This window comes from Rhinatrema bivittatum, chromosome 8 (assembly GCF_901001135.1).
Source record: "Rhinatrema bivittatum chromosome 8, aRhiBiv1.1, whole genome shotgun sequence".
NCBI lineage: Eukaryota > Metazoa > Chordata > Amphibia > Gymnophiona > Rhinatrematidae > Rhinatrema > Rhinatrema bivittatum.
Genome location: NC_042622.1, coordinates 191,573,923 through 191,592,024, shown reverse-complemented (window position 1 = coordinate 191,592,024; position 18,102 = coordinate 191,573,923). Strand labels below are relative to the sequence as shown.

General features: G+C 42.4%; 1 protein-coding gene across 7 annotated transcripts in view; it reads right to left on the bottom strand.

The window, feature by feature from the left end:
• The window catches only part of AUTS2 (activator of transcription and developmental regulator AUTS2), a 1,828,564-nt gene that overhangs the window by 14,348 nt on the left and 1,796,114 nt on the right, over window positions 1-18,102 (bottom strand). For 5 of the 7 annotated variants that reach the window (XM_029612215.1, XM_029612218.1, XM_029612217.1 and 2 more), the window contains 6 exons: window positions 17,059-17,088; window positions 10,708-10,779; window positions 6,620-6,715; window positions 3,852-3,996; window positions 2,854-2,931; window positions 780-863 (listed from right to left, as the gene is read on the bottom strand). In XM_029612215.1, coding sequence (XP_029468075.1) covers window positions 780-863; window positions 2,854-2,931; window positions 3,852-3,996; window positions 6,620-6,715; window positions 10,708-10,779; window positions 17,059-17,088 — 505 coding nt within the window. The remainder of the gene's footprint in view (window positions 1-779; window positions 864-2,853; window positions 2,932-3,851; window positions 3,997-6,619; window positions 6,716-10,707; window positions 10,780-17,058; window positions 17,089-18,102) is intronic. The other 2 variants (XM_029612220.1, XM_029612221.1) reach the window with 1 other exon arrangement.

Sequence of the window (18,102 nt, the reverse complement as noted above, 5' to 3'; positions counted from 1 at the left end):
AGAATACTGGGAGCTGGAGAATGAAAGGTGATTGACAGAGATTTGTTAAATGAGGTCAGAATGGCATATCAGAGTCATTTAGACATGAGAAGCAAGAATAAATTTCAGCACATAAATGGGGGCTCCCAATCTTCTCTGAAGCCCCTATATGGATTTTTAATATGAAACTGTACCCACATGAACTATACAATATTTGAAGTGAGCACAGAAAACATTTTTTATTTCTATACTGCCTTTTTTCTGCAAAGGGTACCCAAAGCAGTTTACATAATTCATCAAACAATATATCAATAAAATATAAAACAGGAGATACAAATAAAATTCAGCATCCCTGATGATATTGATCTGCTCCATCCCCTACTCTCAAGTGCAATAGGCTGTATCACAGACCTAAAAATAACATTCCCTCTGAGATATACAATAATTTCAATACACAATAACATAATCAAATGCAATCATATACCATAATAAACTAGGCACAGTTCCATTATTCTAAAAGGGTAGAGAAATATATCTTTAAATTGATACCCTGTTTAGTAATGCAGTGGTAAATTACACCAGCCAAACAACAACTGGCCCATCTACTCTGCCCAAATGTTCCTGTCCTCACTTCTAAGGATACATCTCAGTTGCCAGCGGGAGAAGCTTCTGCTCCTTTTGATGAAGTAAGACTGTACATCGTCATGCGGCACTAACAGCCACTTCCATTGAAAGCACAGGATTTTCACAGTTTATGGACTACAGTCACAAATGAATTAATGATCAAAGAAGGTACTTACTAACTGATGGGTTTCCGAGTCCCCCAAAGGCATTGCTGCTCACTGAAGCAAGATTGGGAAATGTGGATGGCCGGTTAAAGGATTCTGAATAATAATAAAAAAAAGACAGATAAGAGAAAGTGCTACCTCACAGGTACTGTGATTTTGATGAAAAAGATAATGGGGCAAATATTCAGTCGCTATCCAGCCGAACAAATTAGTCAGATAAACTTATCCACCTAACTTTAGGACAGCCAGAGAGCAGTCCAGACTCATCTGGCTAACTAAGGCCAGGATTCACCATTCGTTTGCAGAACGGTGCATCCTGCAAAAAAGGGCAGCGGGGGGGTGGGCCTGTGAAAACCGGCAGCCTTCGCACCACCGCGGTGTCTTTGCTGCTGGCTTTCGCACTGAATAGCACCACCGTGAAAGGTGGTGCTATTCGGCGCGCTTCTGGAGACGATAAGGTTACTAACGTTATCACCGTCAGCGAAGACATCGCAGAGTCCGCCCCCTCGCCTCCCCAACTCCTCCCCTCGCTGCCCCGACTCCACCCCCAGCATGCTATCGCATGCGAAAAGGGCCTTTTCGCGTGTGACAGAGGCCTTTCGCACGCGTAAGCCTTTGAAAATGACCCCCTAAGCTGGATAATACTGAATAATGATAATTATCTGGGTAAGTTAGCCAGACAAGTGTCAGTACCCTGGAATGCCCCCTTCCCACCCCTCATTTAAGAGGGAATTTTAAATCCCCGGCGTGCGCCAATTCTGGCAGATATATGCACGTGGCCGGGCCACGTGCACGCTGAGTGCATTTTCAGAGCGGCTCGGCCTCATGTGTATCTGCAGGTAAGTGCTGGGTGTTTGGAAAGGGGTGGGGGCCAGCCATTAGGCACTGTCCCGGTGAAGCGCGCGCCGGCAGCCGGCTGGGGCATGGAACTTACTTCTGCTCCTTAGTGCAGGTAAGTTCAAAAACAATAAAATTTAGCTGAGTTAGGATGGGTTTAGGGGTCAGGGAGGAGAGGGGAAAAGGAAGGAAAAGGTTTAGGGAACTGGGAAAAGGCCCGATCGCGTTGCCACGCGTATACTGGAAAATTCCCCCCCCCCCCCTTGCACGCATGAGTTGGCATCCACGTGCGCCAATATAAAATCGCACATGGACGCCGGCGTGCCGCATTGAAAATTTACCCCTTAGCCGGCTAACCTTTTAGCTGGATAAAAAGTCAGCCAGCTAAGTGGCAGCAACTGACTGTGCCTAGATATTCAAATGGTGCCATTTAGCTGGCTATGACCGAACTTAAGCGGCTCAGAAGCGCTGAATATCAGGCTCAATGCCTTCAGTGACTGCATTACTGCACCCCTCAACAGAAGCACAAATTACATCAAATCCACTAGAGTCGACAGCCACATCAGGAAAGTACGACTCCATTTTTTCCGGGAGTGTGTGACAGTAAAGACATTTCCTGCTTTAAAAGGCAGTCATAATTTTGCAGGTAGGCATGAGGTGTGGCCAGACAGAATAGCGGGATCTGATTCAGGTGGATTCCCGAGTGTGAGTTAGAACTTGTTCTCCCTTAGATTGTGAAGAACTGCAGGAAGTTACTTTGTGTGTCTCTCATTCAGTCAATCCCACCCAACGGGTAATAGGGATGTGCAGCCAGAAAATATCTGAATTTATTTTTATTTTGTTTTATTTGTATTTATTTTGTGGGGGGGTTTTTTGGTTCATTTTCATTTTAGTGTGCACTGAATCACATTCGTCTGCACTAATTCGATTTAGTGCACCCTAAAACAAACAAACAAAAAACAATGCACATCCCTATTAGGTGGTAATAATTATCTCTCCTTAACCTATTTAACAGGTGCTAGAACTGGCAGTCAGATATCCATTTCAGAGGTGGCTGTGCAAGGTTTTGCTAATTGGGAAGTGTTCTGGTTTGGATTGTTGCTGTCATTATAATCAGTGTTGTTTGAAATTAAGATAGTGATTGATGGTTGTTTTTGGCTCTTATAGTACAGGTAGGTAGGTGTTCTTAATATTCATTTTCAGCAAAATTCTGGACCCCCTTTCTTTTGCCTTGATGATATTTATATACCTAGATGAACAGCTGGGTTAAGGAAGTTGCCATGATGTGGTGGGGGTCCAAATGGATTACCAGCAGGATGTGCAGCACCTAAAGAAATAAAAGAGTAGAAATGAGGTCCAGAAGATTTGGGGGGAGAAATTATGTAAGTTCAAAACCGCTGGCAAAACGTAATAGTGCGGCGTAATGATGCTGCACCCCTCTTTCTGGAGGTTTAACCCCTATTTATTAAGAGCAAGGCAAAAAAATACCCCCAAATAATAGAGCTTATGAAAAACACCCACTGGACTTGTTTTGCACACCAGCTGAGATGTGTAATCTTGCCAGGCAGCAGAACAAGGGAATGCATAGTAAATTACAAGCAACTGTCCACAAATAAGAGGTTTTCAGGCCCTCAGATTTGTCCCTATTTGCTGTGTCACTGCAGACCAGACACTGTATCCAGTCTACTTCTTCCATTACTCTCAGGTACACTTGAACAGTGCCATTGTTTTGGTCATTACCAGTTTTCCTGGTAGACAATTCAAGCAGAGGGGGTGGCAACCAAAACAGTGGTCCCCCTACTGTCATACTCAAACATATTCACCAGGGGAAGAGTGATTATGTGGAAAGAGGCCCTCCCTAGGGCATGAGAACAGTGGTACTGAACTCTGTCCTCCGGGGGACTGGCCTAGCTAGTCTGATTTTCAGGCTATCAACAATGATTGCACATGAGGCATATTTGTATGCATTGCTTTTGCTTTATGCAAATATACCTCATGCATATTTATTGTGGGTACCATGAAACCTGATTGGCTGGGTGGGTCCTGAGGACCCAGTTGGAAACCACCATGTAGAACATTACACCTGAAAAATGGGTGCTCCAGCAGTATATCTCCACTGTTAGGCAACTAGACATCAAGGATTTTAAATGCAACTATTTTGTATTAACACATGTCCCTTTTATGGTTTATTTGAATACTAAGATCAGGCTCTTAGAACTACTGGACGATGATGCCCACTATACTAACCAGCTGCCGTGAAAAGTGTTGAAGGCCGTGCCAGGTCATGGGGGTGATGATGGATAGCCCCAAACAGGCTGGGGCCAGGCGGCCTACTCAGAAACTCAGGCTTCAGGCCGAAGTCCAGTTTGTGTGGATCTGCTTGCATCTGTTTCTGAAACATATGAAAAAAACAAAACAGGTCACTTTAAAATCCATCTCCCATAAGGCAGCAAAGAAAAGGAGCTTGCAAAGACCTTTTTTTTTTTTTTTTTTTTTACCAGAGATCAGATTATCTTCTTCATAAATCAGAATGGGGGATTGGAGGAGGAAGATAAGCCTTCACTATCTTGCACATAAGGTAATTTTACATACAGTTATGCTCTACATGAAAGGCAATTGTTCTATAATCAGTAGAGGTGTGGAGGAGCGGGGGGGGGGGGGGGAAGAGACTTTTTTGTGCTTAAATGCTGATGGACTAATGAAATGTTCTTTTCTCACACCTGAACAGCAGTGGCATTAGGGAGTGATAGAACAGCTTTCTTACAAATGAAAGTGAGTGCCTCTGGCATGCTCAGTTTGTTGGAGGCTCACTTGTCTCTTGTCTTAAGAATTTCGGGGGACAGAGTTGGTTTTCAACTTGACCTGCATTAAAAGTTATTGCATTGACATCAATTGAAAGACTTTGGTTGGGTTTTTCAGAGCATCAGATGTACTCCACAGCATACTTGCCTTTTGTCTTGATGATATCCACATGTGTTTTGTGCTTCATCCCACTACTTTTTGAGAATTTCTAAGCCAACACTTTCTCTGCACAACAATACCTTAGCCATTCTTACTTTGAAACAGCAGCAGAATACTACAGATGCACGCTTTGTCCTGGGGTTATGCGCATGTGCGCTTTTAATTCCATACGGGATGTGTAGACGTTGCATTGATTGGAATTTGCGCTCAGTTTAGTTCTAACCACATTACACAAGTTCCATTAATCGCTGCTCGGTAGCCTGAAGTCCAGCAGTGCCACGTGGAAACTAAGTAACGCATTCACAGGGGGAAATCTTCAGAATATTCCACGCTGGGACAAAAGATGCGTGTATGTTGTTGTTGTTTTTTTTACCTGTAGAGTTTTGAACCAGTGCTTCAAAGAGAAATGTTTTTTTTTTGAAACTCGCCATGGGTGCAAAGCAGCCACGGACATTTGCGCTTGCTTTTTTGTGCAGGTAGTGCTTCTCTGGAAAAACGATACACGTAGTCTTGAAAGTGCAATCTACGCTCATTATTTTCTGATCCCGTCCAAAAATACGCCCCTCGGGGCCCCGCCCCATGAATGTGTTCCCTAAATATGGCTAGAAGTCCATGAACTGTGGAACACCCGGTCTACTTTTGGCAGTGTTGAGGAAGGGTAATTCTCAGATAGCCAGGTTATGGCCTCGGCAGAGTAGATAGAGACTGATGGTTATCATATTTGTCTTGATATTTCAATGAATGTTGTACAATTTTTAGATGATGCACATCGCTTAGTGCTACAGCATAAGCAATTAATACATTTTAACAAACCTCAACATCAATTATTTACCCATGTAAATGGCTTTGAATATTTATCTCCCCCAAAACAATGGGTACATTAGGCACATTTTTAAAATACGCTTTTCCATTGTTTCGCAATACTTAAGATGCCTCATGATTTTAATCTGAATTAACATGGACGGCAAATCTCTTACAGATGTATTCATTAGTGCTTTGGCAAGGAAACCCGAGCCCTATAAAACATCTTCCAATTTTAGCTCACGTTTTCTCGAAGACCCATTCATTTGTACAACGTTGAAAGGAAAAATCTAAAAAAGCAGTAAACTTTTTTCCCAACTTTGTGGACTAAAGGATCATACCATTATGAAAAAGGGCTCGGACTGATGTCTGTCTGTGTTGATGACATGATGATGATTAAAGAAGAAAATAGTGGCAGGAATTAATGAATGATGTAAAAAAGAACCATTGGTCTGCTGGAGACAAAGCTTCACCTTCTAATTCTTTTCCCTTTGGAGAAAAAGGGAGTCGTGGGCAATATTCTGGCAGGAATGCAGTTTAATGTCATCTTTGAGGGGACCACAAGCTTTGAGAAGCCCCAGTGTATTCGGTTAAGTGTGCCCAAGGCGGACTCCACCCAGCCCTCTTTACATTAAGGGGTAATTGTACATGAAAATGAATAATTCAACATTTCTACTATAAATCAGATTTTGATCATTGGTCAGGTGGGTATTTTAAGTATTATGAAGGATTTTTTTACATCAGATTCAGAAGAGAGCCTTTCACTTTAGGAATACTTAAGGGACCTTGCTATCCATTAATAATTAAAGCAGCATGATGTTCCCTATGTCTTGTTTATCCCCTGTAATATGAGCAACATCATCAGTGGATAGACCATAAAATTGGACATGGATTATCAGGTGAATTTTTAAAGGAGTTGCGCATGTAAACGTAACATTCTATCATAGCAAATTTCAAAAGCGGTTTAACACAGGCAAAATGGTTTATATTGTAGCAATTTTCAAAAGCCCACTTATACACGTAAAGTGCATTTACATGTATAAAACCCATTTTAAGCAGGTAACTGCTTTTGAAACCAGGCCCCATCTGTTTTTGACTCATAGTTTTAATTTTATTTTAGTAAGATTGTGATTAGTCTGTTTTATATTATTGTAGTGTTCTTATTATGAATGTATTTTGTACACAGCATTGAACATATGGTTGAAATGTTGCAGAATATAAGAAATGCAAAATAAATAAAATAATTTTTTTACTTCCATTTTCATCTTGCATGTCGGCCAAATGCAGTAAACTGTGCCAGTTCTTCCCTGCCAAATGTCTTTCTTATTAAACTTTTTATTTATAGAATTCTGAAATAACAACCAAGAAAATCTTGTACAGATTAATGTATAAAGAAAGGAAAAAAAGAAATAGTCTCCACAAAACAGAATAAACTTAACTCAATACATTAATAGCAGCTCACTATAAGGAAGAACCCAGTCTACCAGAGAAGGAAAAAGAAAGCATGAAGTAAGTTGATGTTCAGAGAAACCCAGAATGACACTTCTACAAAGTGAGCCTTCATTCTCCCACCAAGGAAGTAACCCTCGGAGCTAAGGATAAGGGGGAATCTACTCCTGGGGGAATTCTGTGCCAAAAAATGTAAAATTCTGTGCACAAAACCTTAAAATTCTGCAACCTTTATATTGGTCAAAATAGCTCAATTTACATGACAGTCTGTAAGTAATTACATTTTAAATTAATACGGAAAAATGTTATTACTTAGAGATGCAGAATTTTAAATATTTTGCGCAGAATTTCCCTAGAAATTCACTGTAAGAGTGTCCCTTTCACTCGCTCTTCCTACTCCTCTGGCCACTTTGCCCTCTCAGGCCCCAGCTCCTCCACCTGCCAGTATCTCTCCCCTCCATCTCTAGGCTCAACCCCTTCCACTCTATTGCCAGTCCCAGAATTTGACCCCGTTTTCAGTACTGCCCCTCACACAGGCTCCCTCTGTCCCTCCCTCTCACACACATGCTCCCTCTCTCTAGTACACATACACACACCCTCATACAGGCTCCCTCACTCTCTGGCACACACACATCCCTTCATACAGGGCCCTCTCTCTTGCATACCCACCCACACAAGCTCCCTTTCTCTCTCACACATACATCCTCACACAGGCTACCTATGTCTCTCTCTCACGCACCCCTTTCACACAGGCTCTGTCTCACACATACACAATCCCTTTCACTCAGGCTAGCACCCTCACATACACACAATCCCTTTTTCATACACACCAGCTCCCAATCTCTCACCCACTTACACCCTCCTTCACAATCTCCTCATATAGGCTCCCTCTCTCTGGCACCCACACTCAAGCATCCTCCCCTGCCTCTCTCTCATCCTCCCCTCTCTCACACCTCTCTTCCTGCTCTCTCATCCTCCCCTCCCCTCTCCCATACACACACATTCACTCTCACCAGGGCCTTCATCTTCGCTGTGAGCAGAGCACACTCCATTTGCAGCACATTGGGGACTTCATCTTCGCTGTGAACGGCATGCCGGGACCTTCATCTGCACACGCTCCGTTCGCGGCATGCCAGGGATTTCTCTGGCATTTTCTGCGCAGAATTTGGCAATTCTATGCAGAAAATGGCAAGTCTGCGCAGGGGGGGGGGGGGAATTCTGCGCAAATTCTGCGTTCCAGAGTAGTGCAGAATTTCCCCAGGACTAGGTGAATCCATCTGATTCTGTCACAAGTAAATAAAATTAGCCAGTTGAGAGGGATCAAAGAAAACATATTTCTCCTCCTTCAATTTAACACCACATTTGTAGGGAAAATTCAACCAAAATAAGCCTCCTGATTGCAATGCCCCAGGTCTCAGTAAGAGAAATGTCTTCCTCATTTACTTGCGTTCCTTTGGTTACATCAGATAAATGTTAATTTTAAGATTTAAAAAGGGAATGGACCTGTTATGAAAAAAAATAGCTTCAATACAAAATTCCTGTCTGAGTCCTATAAAAATGTAGCCACAACAGTCGATGGGCAGATTTCTTCAGACAATAAATTTTTTAAAAGTCTTTTCAATTCAACATATCCATTGGTTCTTGACTGAAAAATCTATGTGAGAAGCTTTCTTAGCAGATGGTTAATAATTTGCCTTGGTTATAGGTGGTTCTAAGTTTTCTGGTATTGTCAGTATTTCCAGAAAATATCTTGTTTATATTTGTAAGTGCAGTTAGTGTAGCTGGGTTCAAAAAAGGTTTGGATAAGTTCTTGGAGGAGAAGTCCATTAACTGCTATTAATCAAGTTTACTTAGGGAATAGCCACTGCTATTAATTGCATCAGTAGCATGGGATCTTCTTAGTGTTTGGGTAATTGCCAGGTTCTTGTGGCCTGGTTTGGCCTCTGTTGGAAACAGGATGCTGGGCTTGATGGACCCTTGGTCTGACCCAGCATGGCAAGTTCTTATGTTCTTATGTTCTTATACTGAGTTTTTTCCTGGGAAAATTAATCAACCTAATGTTTCTACTTCTTACACATTTTCCAGGGCTTCAATCTTATTTTGGAGCATCTGGTGTTTCTTAGACAAAGTTCCAAGATTATCCTGAAGAATAATAATCTTACAACCAGATTTTAAAAGGCCTGCGCGCGTAAAATCCGGGGTTTACATGCGTGGTCGGGCCTTGCGCGTGCCGTGTAAATTTTCAAAGAGGCCCAGCCTCGCGGGTAAATCCCGGTACGCGCACAAGTGCCGGGCCTCTTCAAAGGGGCAAGCCGGGGGGGGGGGGGAGAAGAGGAGAGGGGCGGGGTGCGTGCCGGGACAGCGCCATTGAACGCTGTCCTGAACACTTGCGCGCCAGCAGCCGGCTGGCTGCTGGCACGTGCAACTTACTTCAGCTCAGGCCCTGAAGTAAGTATTAAAACAAAAAAAACAAGGGTAGATAGGTAGGGTTTAGGGGGTGGGGAGGAGAGGGGAAGAGGGAGGGATTTAGGTAGGGGGGTAGGGAAGTTCCCTCCCAGTCCGCTCCTTAATTGGAGTGGAAAGGGAGGGAATGCGCGTGCTCTTCTTGTAAAATCTACCCCTTAGGTTCTAATTCATCAACTGAGTAATATCTTTTTGGCAGACCTGTAATAAATCTGAATGGCCTTATTTCTGTAACATTCACTGAGGAAGTTGAGAGGACAGCACTATATTGTGTCCAAAGTAATGTTGGAGGGCTTCACCAAAGAAAATTTAGACAATAACTCCTGCTTATGAAGTACTTGGTGTGCCTTCACTCAAAGACTCAGATACCGTTGGGTCAAGTCTCAACCCCAGGTACAGGCTTTCTTCCCCCTTCTTGCCGTCGATGTCTGAAATGCCACAGGCACTGCTGTTATTCCAGGAGAGACCGCCATGATGCCACCTGGCTGCAACTTGAGCGATACTGAAAAACGTCTTCGCCCCTCCCAAGCAGAGGCTCCGACTGTATAGAAGAAACACAGCTCTCCGGGCAGAGCGAGCTCTCCCCATTAAGGGAGCTGATCGGCGAACCTTTGCGCAGTGAAGCTCCCTGCAACACCTTTTCCCCCAGCACTTCAGGTCACTTCAATGCCTCTGAAATGAGGAGAAATTTGTCCATAGAACCTGTTGGTTGCAAGCATCAGGGGAGGTATGTGCTTTCCCCTTCCTTTTCCCCGTGGAATCAGAGGAAATAAATTATGTTAAACTACCAGGAGCCCTCAAAGTGAGACGAAGCTACTGGCGGCCATCTTGGTTCCCAAGTTTTTATGTTCTCGCCAAACGTCTTAGCTTGAATCCTTTCCAATCACAGAGTGAGCTTGGAATGTATGAGAATTACCAATGCTTTTCTGCACATAAGTGCAGAAATAATTTAGGAGCAGCCTGTTATTATCTAGCATGGTGTATGATGGAGTTTGTTTTATTATTGTTTTAATTTGTGTTTAATAGTATTTATTATGATCATAAGTATTGTACTCCACGTTGAAATAGATTATAAAAAGGTGTAAATAAAATAAATAAATAAAATCAAACAGTGTGTTTTAAAGAATTTACTGATCTGTTCATTGATCCTGCCCCCGCTACAAGTCAGATTCCAGCAGAAAAGCGTCAAAGTTGAAAACAGAACGACTTTTGTCTGTAATGCTAAATGGATTATTTATTTATCATTACTTCTGGCCTGCTTTTCATAAAAAAATCTTTTTATCCAAAGCAGTGTACAATGGGGCAGGTCACATCAAAGATTAATAACAATTCCATTTGCAATTTCTCCCCATCCTTCTGAAGCACTTTTAAGCCACGAAATGGTTATGTAGATGTGTGCCTGATGGAAACATGATCCAAATGAACTCACCTTGACTTTCTGTTGGTGATGGTATATCTGCCAGGCAATGTGAACATGCATGGCACACCACTTCCCGGGCTTCTGCAAAAAATACCCGAAAAAATAAAGTAAGACGTTCAACAGTTAACAAGAACTTTTAGTGTTGTATTATACTTCACTAAATCTTCCTGTAGTCCCACTTCTCCTTCCCTACTTTTGTTAATAATAAAGAGATACATTTTCAAATGCTCATCTGGTACTCAGACAACTGGATTTGCAATGCACACATTCAAAGAGAGCAAACGTTTAAATCAACTTTCAATGTAATACAGTTGGGCATCTTAGTGGAGTCAGATGGCTAAATTTAGAAGTCTAAAAAAGTGGGTGGTCTGGAGAAATTGTCTTGCAACTGGGCACACATTGGGACAGTAACTTTCAAACTGGTGTGTGGGAACCCAAGTGTGCGCATTCATCGGCCCACGTCCAGGCATGAGGCTGTTTTCTAAATTGCACGCTTATATGCACGCAAGTTATAAAATAGCCTGGCCGTGCACACATGTGCACCAAAGTTTAAGTGGGCATGTGCAAGTGCCTGTAAATGCCACTTCTACCACCTAAATTGGGGGATGTTAAAAGGAGAGCGTGCCAATGCCATTTCTAGTTTTACCAGTTCATCTTCAGTTCGCCCAGTTAAGAGAGTGTCTTTCAAACCTTCCTGGTTTAATAGCCTTCACTGCCCTCCGTTATTGCAGACCCTTAAAACTCCACAGATCTGCCTATTTATTTTATAACTATGCAGCATCCAAAGTTACACGGCAGGGGGCCCTGGCGCGTGCCGGATTGTGTAAGTATTTAAGCGTACATCTCAGTTTCATGCCCCGAAATGCCCTTCCCCCTCCCAGATCATGCCCATGCCCCACCCTTTTTTTTTTTTTTAAAATCTTCCGAGATGTGCGCGCTGCGGTAGATACGCTCGTCTCTCGGCAGCTTTTAAAATCTGCTCGGTGCGGGCAAGCCCGACATATTCACGCTTCCCCTAATTAATGCATGCGTCGGGCTTTTAAAATTCACCTTTAAATTTTCAATTTAGATCGCTCAGGCCTTATTCTACAAAGTATTTAGATGTGCAACCACCTGCTCTGTTTAGCTGTCAAACAGGATTTTGAGTTGGCATTTTAGATGTGTAATATTAAATGAAAATTTGTCCTGGTTTTGTGTGCGCAAAGGTATGCGTGTGAATTCCCCCTTTAGATGCATAACTGAAAATTTAGCTCAAGTGCCTATTCTTTTTTTTTTCTATTAACTTTTTAGCCCCTTTCGTCAGCTCACTGCTACCACCTCTCCTTTTTACCTGGGAAGAAAGACAATGTAACCTGCCGAAATCAGTGATGTCAACACTAGGCTGTAGTTGGGTAGACAGCAAGGAGACTTGGAGTGACCTAAAAATGTGAAAAGCAGAAATGTGCCTTTTGCAACTGTAGCAATAGTTAGTCTTCCTGCTAATATACAGATAGAAATGTCAGGTTCCAAATGATTCAGAGATATGAAATAGTTAACTTTTAGCCAAATAACTGAGCTATTTTAGATATGGAATCGGTTAATAGGGTTTCATAAGAACAAAAGATGTGCCACGCCGGGTCCATCGAGCCCAGCATCCTGCCTCTGACAGTGGCTGATCTGGATCATTAGGAAGTACCTGGCAGATCCCAAAGAACAGATCCATTTCATGCTGCCCACTCTCAGGGATAAGCACCTGGTGAATAATTGTTTCTGGACTTAAATGCACCTGTGTGCGAGTGCAGGTTACAGGCTGCTCTCTCTTGATTATTTATGTTGTCTCTAGAAAAGCTTCAACGGTTATAGAAGAATAAAGGACAGAGAGAGAAGTTTCTCATTCCTGCAAGGAGCTTGTGGCTTTTTCTTTTTTTTTAATAGCTCCTTGTCATGGGAAGGTAGTACATCATTCTGAAAATGTCACATCCCAGCAGTGTGCTATTTATTTTTCAAAATATGGCAAAACAACAGAAGTGTGCACTTTTTTTGATGCCAGCCATCACATGAGCAATTAAAATTCACCTATTTTTGCTGAAATGCACATTTTGGAACCTGACATTTCTATCTGTATATTAGCAGGAAGACTAACTATTGCTATAGTTGCAAAAGGCACATTTCTGCTTTTCACATTTTTAGGTCACTCCAAGTCTCCTTGTTCTCTACCCAACTACAGCTGTTCCACTTAGTCGCTTACATAATGTAGGGGCTGTGCACCCTCTTTCACATCCCTTGCTAATTACCTTATCTGACCAGTTACAGTAATGTATAACCAGGCACAGGAAAAGTATGCGCTCTCCAGCATATGGAGCTGCACGTCTCATAGCCAGCTTATGCAGCACAGTCTGATCACGGTAGATACAATTAAATGGGGTACCCTTTTATAAGAACACGCTTAAAGCAGCACTTCAGTCTAGCTGACAAGGGACCAGCACTAAACTGCACTAACCCTGGCTGCTGATAGGGTTTAACCCTTGCTGTAGGAGCCGGGAGATACAAATAAGGCATGCACTAACATAGATGTTAAAGGATGCATGTTAACGAGGACGTTAATGCAAAAGGTTAACTACATCTAGCTGAGGTGTAGTTAAGTTTTTAATGTGAGTTATTTTTTTGTTGTTCTAATAGGTAATGAGGTACATAGCATGCTTTGACATTTCATTACCTCCTTAGCATAGATTTTCTATTAACGCTAACACAAGCTAGTTAACGCGTGCTAACAGCACTGTTAGCATGCATTAAAAGGGTAATTTTGAGCCAGTGTAAAATCTGCAGGTACTTTTTACTTGCAGACTCTACACTATTTTTCAAAGTGATGTACATGCAGACTCTCTCTTTGAATATTGTTACGGTAAAACTAGGTGCAGACATAATTACGCCTCCTACTTGTTGTGCATCATTTTGCCAAGAGAATTTATATGCACACTTTTTTAAATTAAAAAAGTGCACTAGTCCCACTCTCTTCCAGATTCCACCCCCGAAATGCTTCTCCCCATGCGTGCTAAAGTATGTGCACACAGGGGTCGATTTTCGAAGGCCTGCGCGGGCATCCATGTGCGCACGGTTCCCGGTGCACGCATGTTATATAATACGATTCCCGCGTCCACGTGCACGCCGAATTTTAATATTTGCGCATACATGTGCAGGCAGGTGGCTCCTCGCATGCGCGGGGAGGGGAATTTTGTAAAGGGCATGCGGTGACGTGAACAGCCCTTTCTCCAGTTCCCTCTCAGTCTGCTCCAATTAAGGAGCAGACTGAGAGGGAACTTACCTATACCCCTACCTACCCTTCCCCCCTCTCCTCTCCTCCCCGACCCCTAACCCCTACCTAGCTACTCACATTTTTTTTGTTTTTTACCTTTCTGCTCCTTCGGAGCAGATGTAACTTCAGCCTAATGGCCACTGTCCCAGTCAGCCCCTGCTCCTCCCCACCCCCCCGGCCCACCCCTTTTCGTTGGCCCGGCACTTCTGCGAGGGTTACGCGTGTTGCCGGGCCGTTTCTAAAATGCACTCAGTGCGCGGCCGGGCCACGCATGTAACCCCTGGATTTTACGCACACAAGGCTTTGAAACTTCGGGCAACAGTGGTATGTGCATAATTTTATGCACACGTTGGTCGCACTGTTCTCTAAAGGGCCATTTCTGTGTGTAAAGCACTACTTTACTCGTAGAGGTTCCTTAGGAAATTACCCTCTAAATACTTCGGTAGCTAGCACTGGCATTTAACATGTGTTAATGCTTAGATTTGGATTTTAGATTTATTTACTTGACTTTGCAAACATGCACTCAAGGAGAATTACATTCAGGTACAGTAGGTATTTTCCTTGCCTCAGAGGGCTCTCAGTCTAAGGGGGCCATTTATTAAGCTGCGTTAGGTGTTTACAACAATAACATGTGGTATTGTTAAATAATGCACATCATTTCCCATGGCTCCTTGAGTATGGCAATGAGCTGATTAGCTTTCAAATCTATGCTAACTGGCTCATGACCAAGGAAAGCTATGCAAATCAAATAATGTGGCTTGCCTTAAAATTCACAAGCTGCGCTATTTCATTTAGAAATAGCTACAACTCCTGAGTAGCAGCAAACTTTCTCCAGGAACGTCAGGACACTAACATGCACCCTGATGTTCTGGGGGCCATGATTTAAAAGGGCCAATGGGCCCAAATACCCCAACATATGCCAACCCCATGCGGACCCTTGAGGCAGCCAAAATAAAAAAAAATTGAAAATTTCGAAGGTTTAAGGTCTGAAGAAAGGCTCCATTTCTCCCTCAAACCCCCTCCCAATGGGCAAAAAACCTCTTCAAATCTCAGAGCCCTCCCAGCCCCTAATTCAGTAGTCCTGGTTGCCTAGTGGGGGGGACTCAGGACCTGGGGTGAGGCTTTTCAAAATGGCTCCCCTATTTAGGGGCAAAGGCCTATTATTAGCCAGTCAGTACCATTCCAGGGAAATGACGGCAGGGTTTACCAGTATTTCTCCTCTGGGGAGGAGACTGGAGCTTAGTAATTAGGGGTGTAAGTTTATACCTGACTCGTCCAAGGTCACAAGCAGCATCAGTGGGAGAAGGGGGATGTGAACCCTGCTCTCCCTGCTCTGCAGCCTGGTGCGTCAACCACTAGGCTGCTTCTCCATTGCATTGCCATTAGCGCAGTTTAGTACATTGGCCTCAACATTAATCAAGATGAAATGCTCCCCGAGAGAGAGTATGGTTCCAGAATATAGGGGAAATGAACTTTTAGCATCCACAAGAACCTGGCTCCTCGCTAGTGCTCCAACCCCCCCCTACTGTCACAATCAAGAAAGCCTTTTTTCACGCAGACATTTCAGCGGAGGGTCAGAGTACAACAGAAGCACGGCAAGCAGAGGATACCCCATCCCCGAATTTACTGCTAAAATGACTCTTTGTTAAAGAGCTTCCTAGCTGAGAATTTGCCAGGCATTCCAATACAGCTGGCCTTCGCAAGGTTTCTAAGATAGTTCCTCATAAGCCAGAAAGGAGTCGCAACATGATTTACTTTAGTAGGAAGACTTGGCCTTTGATATGTAATTATAAGCAGCACGGCTTTCTAAGCCACTTTCTAAGCCACATCTGCTGTACTTGAGTAAAAAAAAATCCATTTGTACAAATCTGGGAGTCTTACCAGATTCTAAACTCTCTAGTTAAGCCCCCTCAAAAAATACAAACTAAAATAAAAATTGGAAGCAGTTTTTCTGCTTTCGCCATATTGTTGGAAATAAGAAAACAAAAACCCCATTTTGAAACAGAATTTCTGAAGTGTGGTAGCTCATATCTGCATACACAGGATGTAACTTTCAAAGGAGTTACATGGGTAAATGTAACATACCATCGAACCAAGTTTCAAAAACCCATTTATATGCAAAGACGATAAGTTTCAAACCGGCATGCTCGTGCAGTCATTTTATAACATAGACGTGCGTGTTATAAAATAGCCTGGCTGAGCGCACATGTTCACCAAATTTCAAGAAGGGGCACAAATCCCGCGTCTACCATGCAAATCAAGAAATTCTGAAAGGAGTGCACGTCAACGCCATTCCCAGTTTTACCAGTTCACTCGGGTAAGAGAGAGGTCACTAACCGCCCCCTGTTTTGACAGCCTTTACTCCCCCCAGTTAGCTCCGACTCTTCAAATCCTACAGATCTGCCAGGTTTTCTTTAAATGTTAACGTACACGTCATCCATAGCAGAAGTAAAGTTATGCGGCGGGGTGCCTCGGCTCGCGCCAGGTCGCACCCATGCCCTGCCCAGATCACGTCCACGTCCCTTTCTGAAAACTTTCGAGATGTGCGTGCTGGGGAGATACACACGGATCTCCGCAGCTTTTAAAATCCGCTCAGCGCAAGCCCAACTTTTTCGCTCATCCCCTATTTAATGCGTACATTGGGCTTTTAAAATTCACCTCTTATAAGTGCATTTATGCATGCAAAACCTATTGACAATTCAATGGGATATACTGTAGCAATTTTCAAAAGCCATTTACACACGTAACATGCATTTGCACGTGTTATACCCAGTTTTAAGTAGGTAAATCCTTTTGCAAATTGCCCCCATACTGTATTTGAATTTTGTATCTAGCAGAAAGAACATCTCCTAAGAATGCATGTTCTTATGTTCTTTCTTTATTACTGAAGAATAAATGCATGGAAGGTACAATCCATCCACTGAAAATATATTAAAAAAACAAAACAAAACCCTCCAGTATTCCCGATTTTTGAAAGTGATTTCTGTCTGTAAAATTGTCTTTACTGCTCCCACTTCACCAATGAGTCCCCAAAGAAGTTAAAATATTTCCCTAAGAAGCTCGCTTACCCTTAACATGGGCCTGAACGGATCTGTCAACTGTGAAGAGAAAATGACAACTCCGTTACATACCTGCCACTCAAACAATCGTTTTAATTAACAGATTCTTATTGCTTCATTACGAAGGGAAATTAATGTTAGGATTTTACTTTCAAATGAAGCTCTTTTGGCGAATAATTAGTCCATTCTCACAGCATTAGAGCTAGCTCCCTCCCTTGTTTCCATCATGATTGCAATGCATCAGTGTTGACAACCTCCCAAACAAGGCTCCTAAAGAGCTGGTTGCCCTCCAGCTATTCTGTTTTAGCTTGCAAAGCAAAAAATTTTACTAATCTGGAAAAAAACACGCTTAAATGTCTTCAGGCAATTTCCATTTCCATTTGTAATTCTTCCCTTTGTTCAGAGGGCATTTCCGTTTGTCTGTTGCAATACATATATGTATGTGTGTGTGTGAATAGAAACTGCTAGAAATTAGGCACTATGTGTGCGTATGAAGTGTTTGACTAAAAACAGAGAAAAATATCCCAAAAGGATAAGAAAAGAGCACTAATGTTCAATATGTATGAATAAATACCCTATCTTTATTAACACTTCTCAAAAAATAAAATTAATGAGCACCTTATGTTCTTATGTTAAATCATTAGCTATATACAAATACATCTCTACATGTAGACATACATAGTGTGTACAAAAAACATTATAGCTTCACATACATTACATCAAATACAATTGTTTGTCCATGCAACAGGTGTGTACAGTGGTTCTCCACACACTCCTTATAAATCGATATCATTATATAACATACTTAGCACAGATGGTCTCATTAGCTACATTAACATACATATGCTTTACCATTGACCTTAATAAAATAGTACTATACCAAATAAATGGAGCAATACTTAATGTAAGTATCTTATTGGTTGTGAATGCCTTCCAAAACACAATTGGGTTACAAATCAATCCCCTTTCTTGCAAGACATAGCAATAAAGAGTTATGAATAAGTATGATGTATCCCCTGGATATGGTATGGAATCCCCATATCTTGCTTGCAC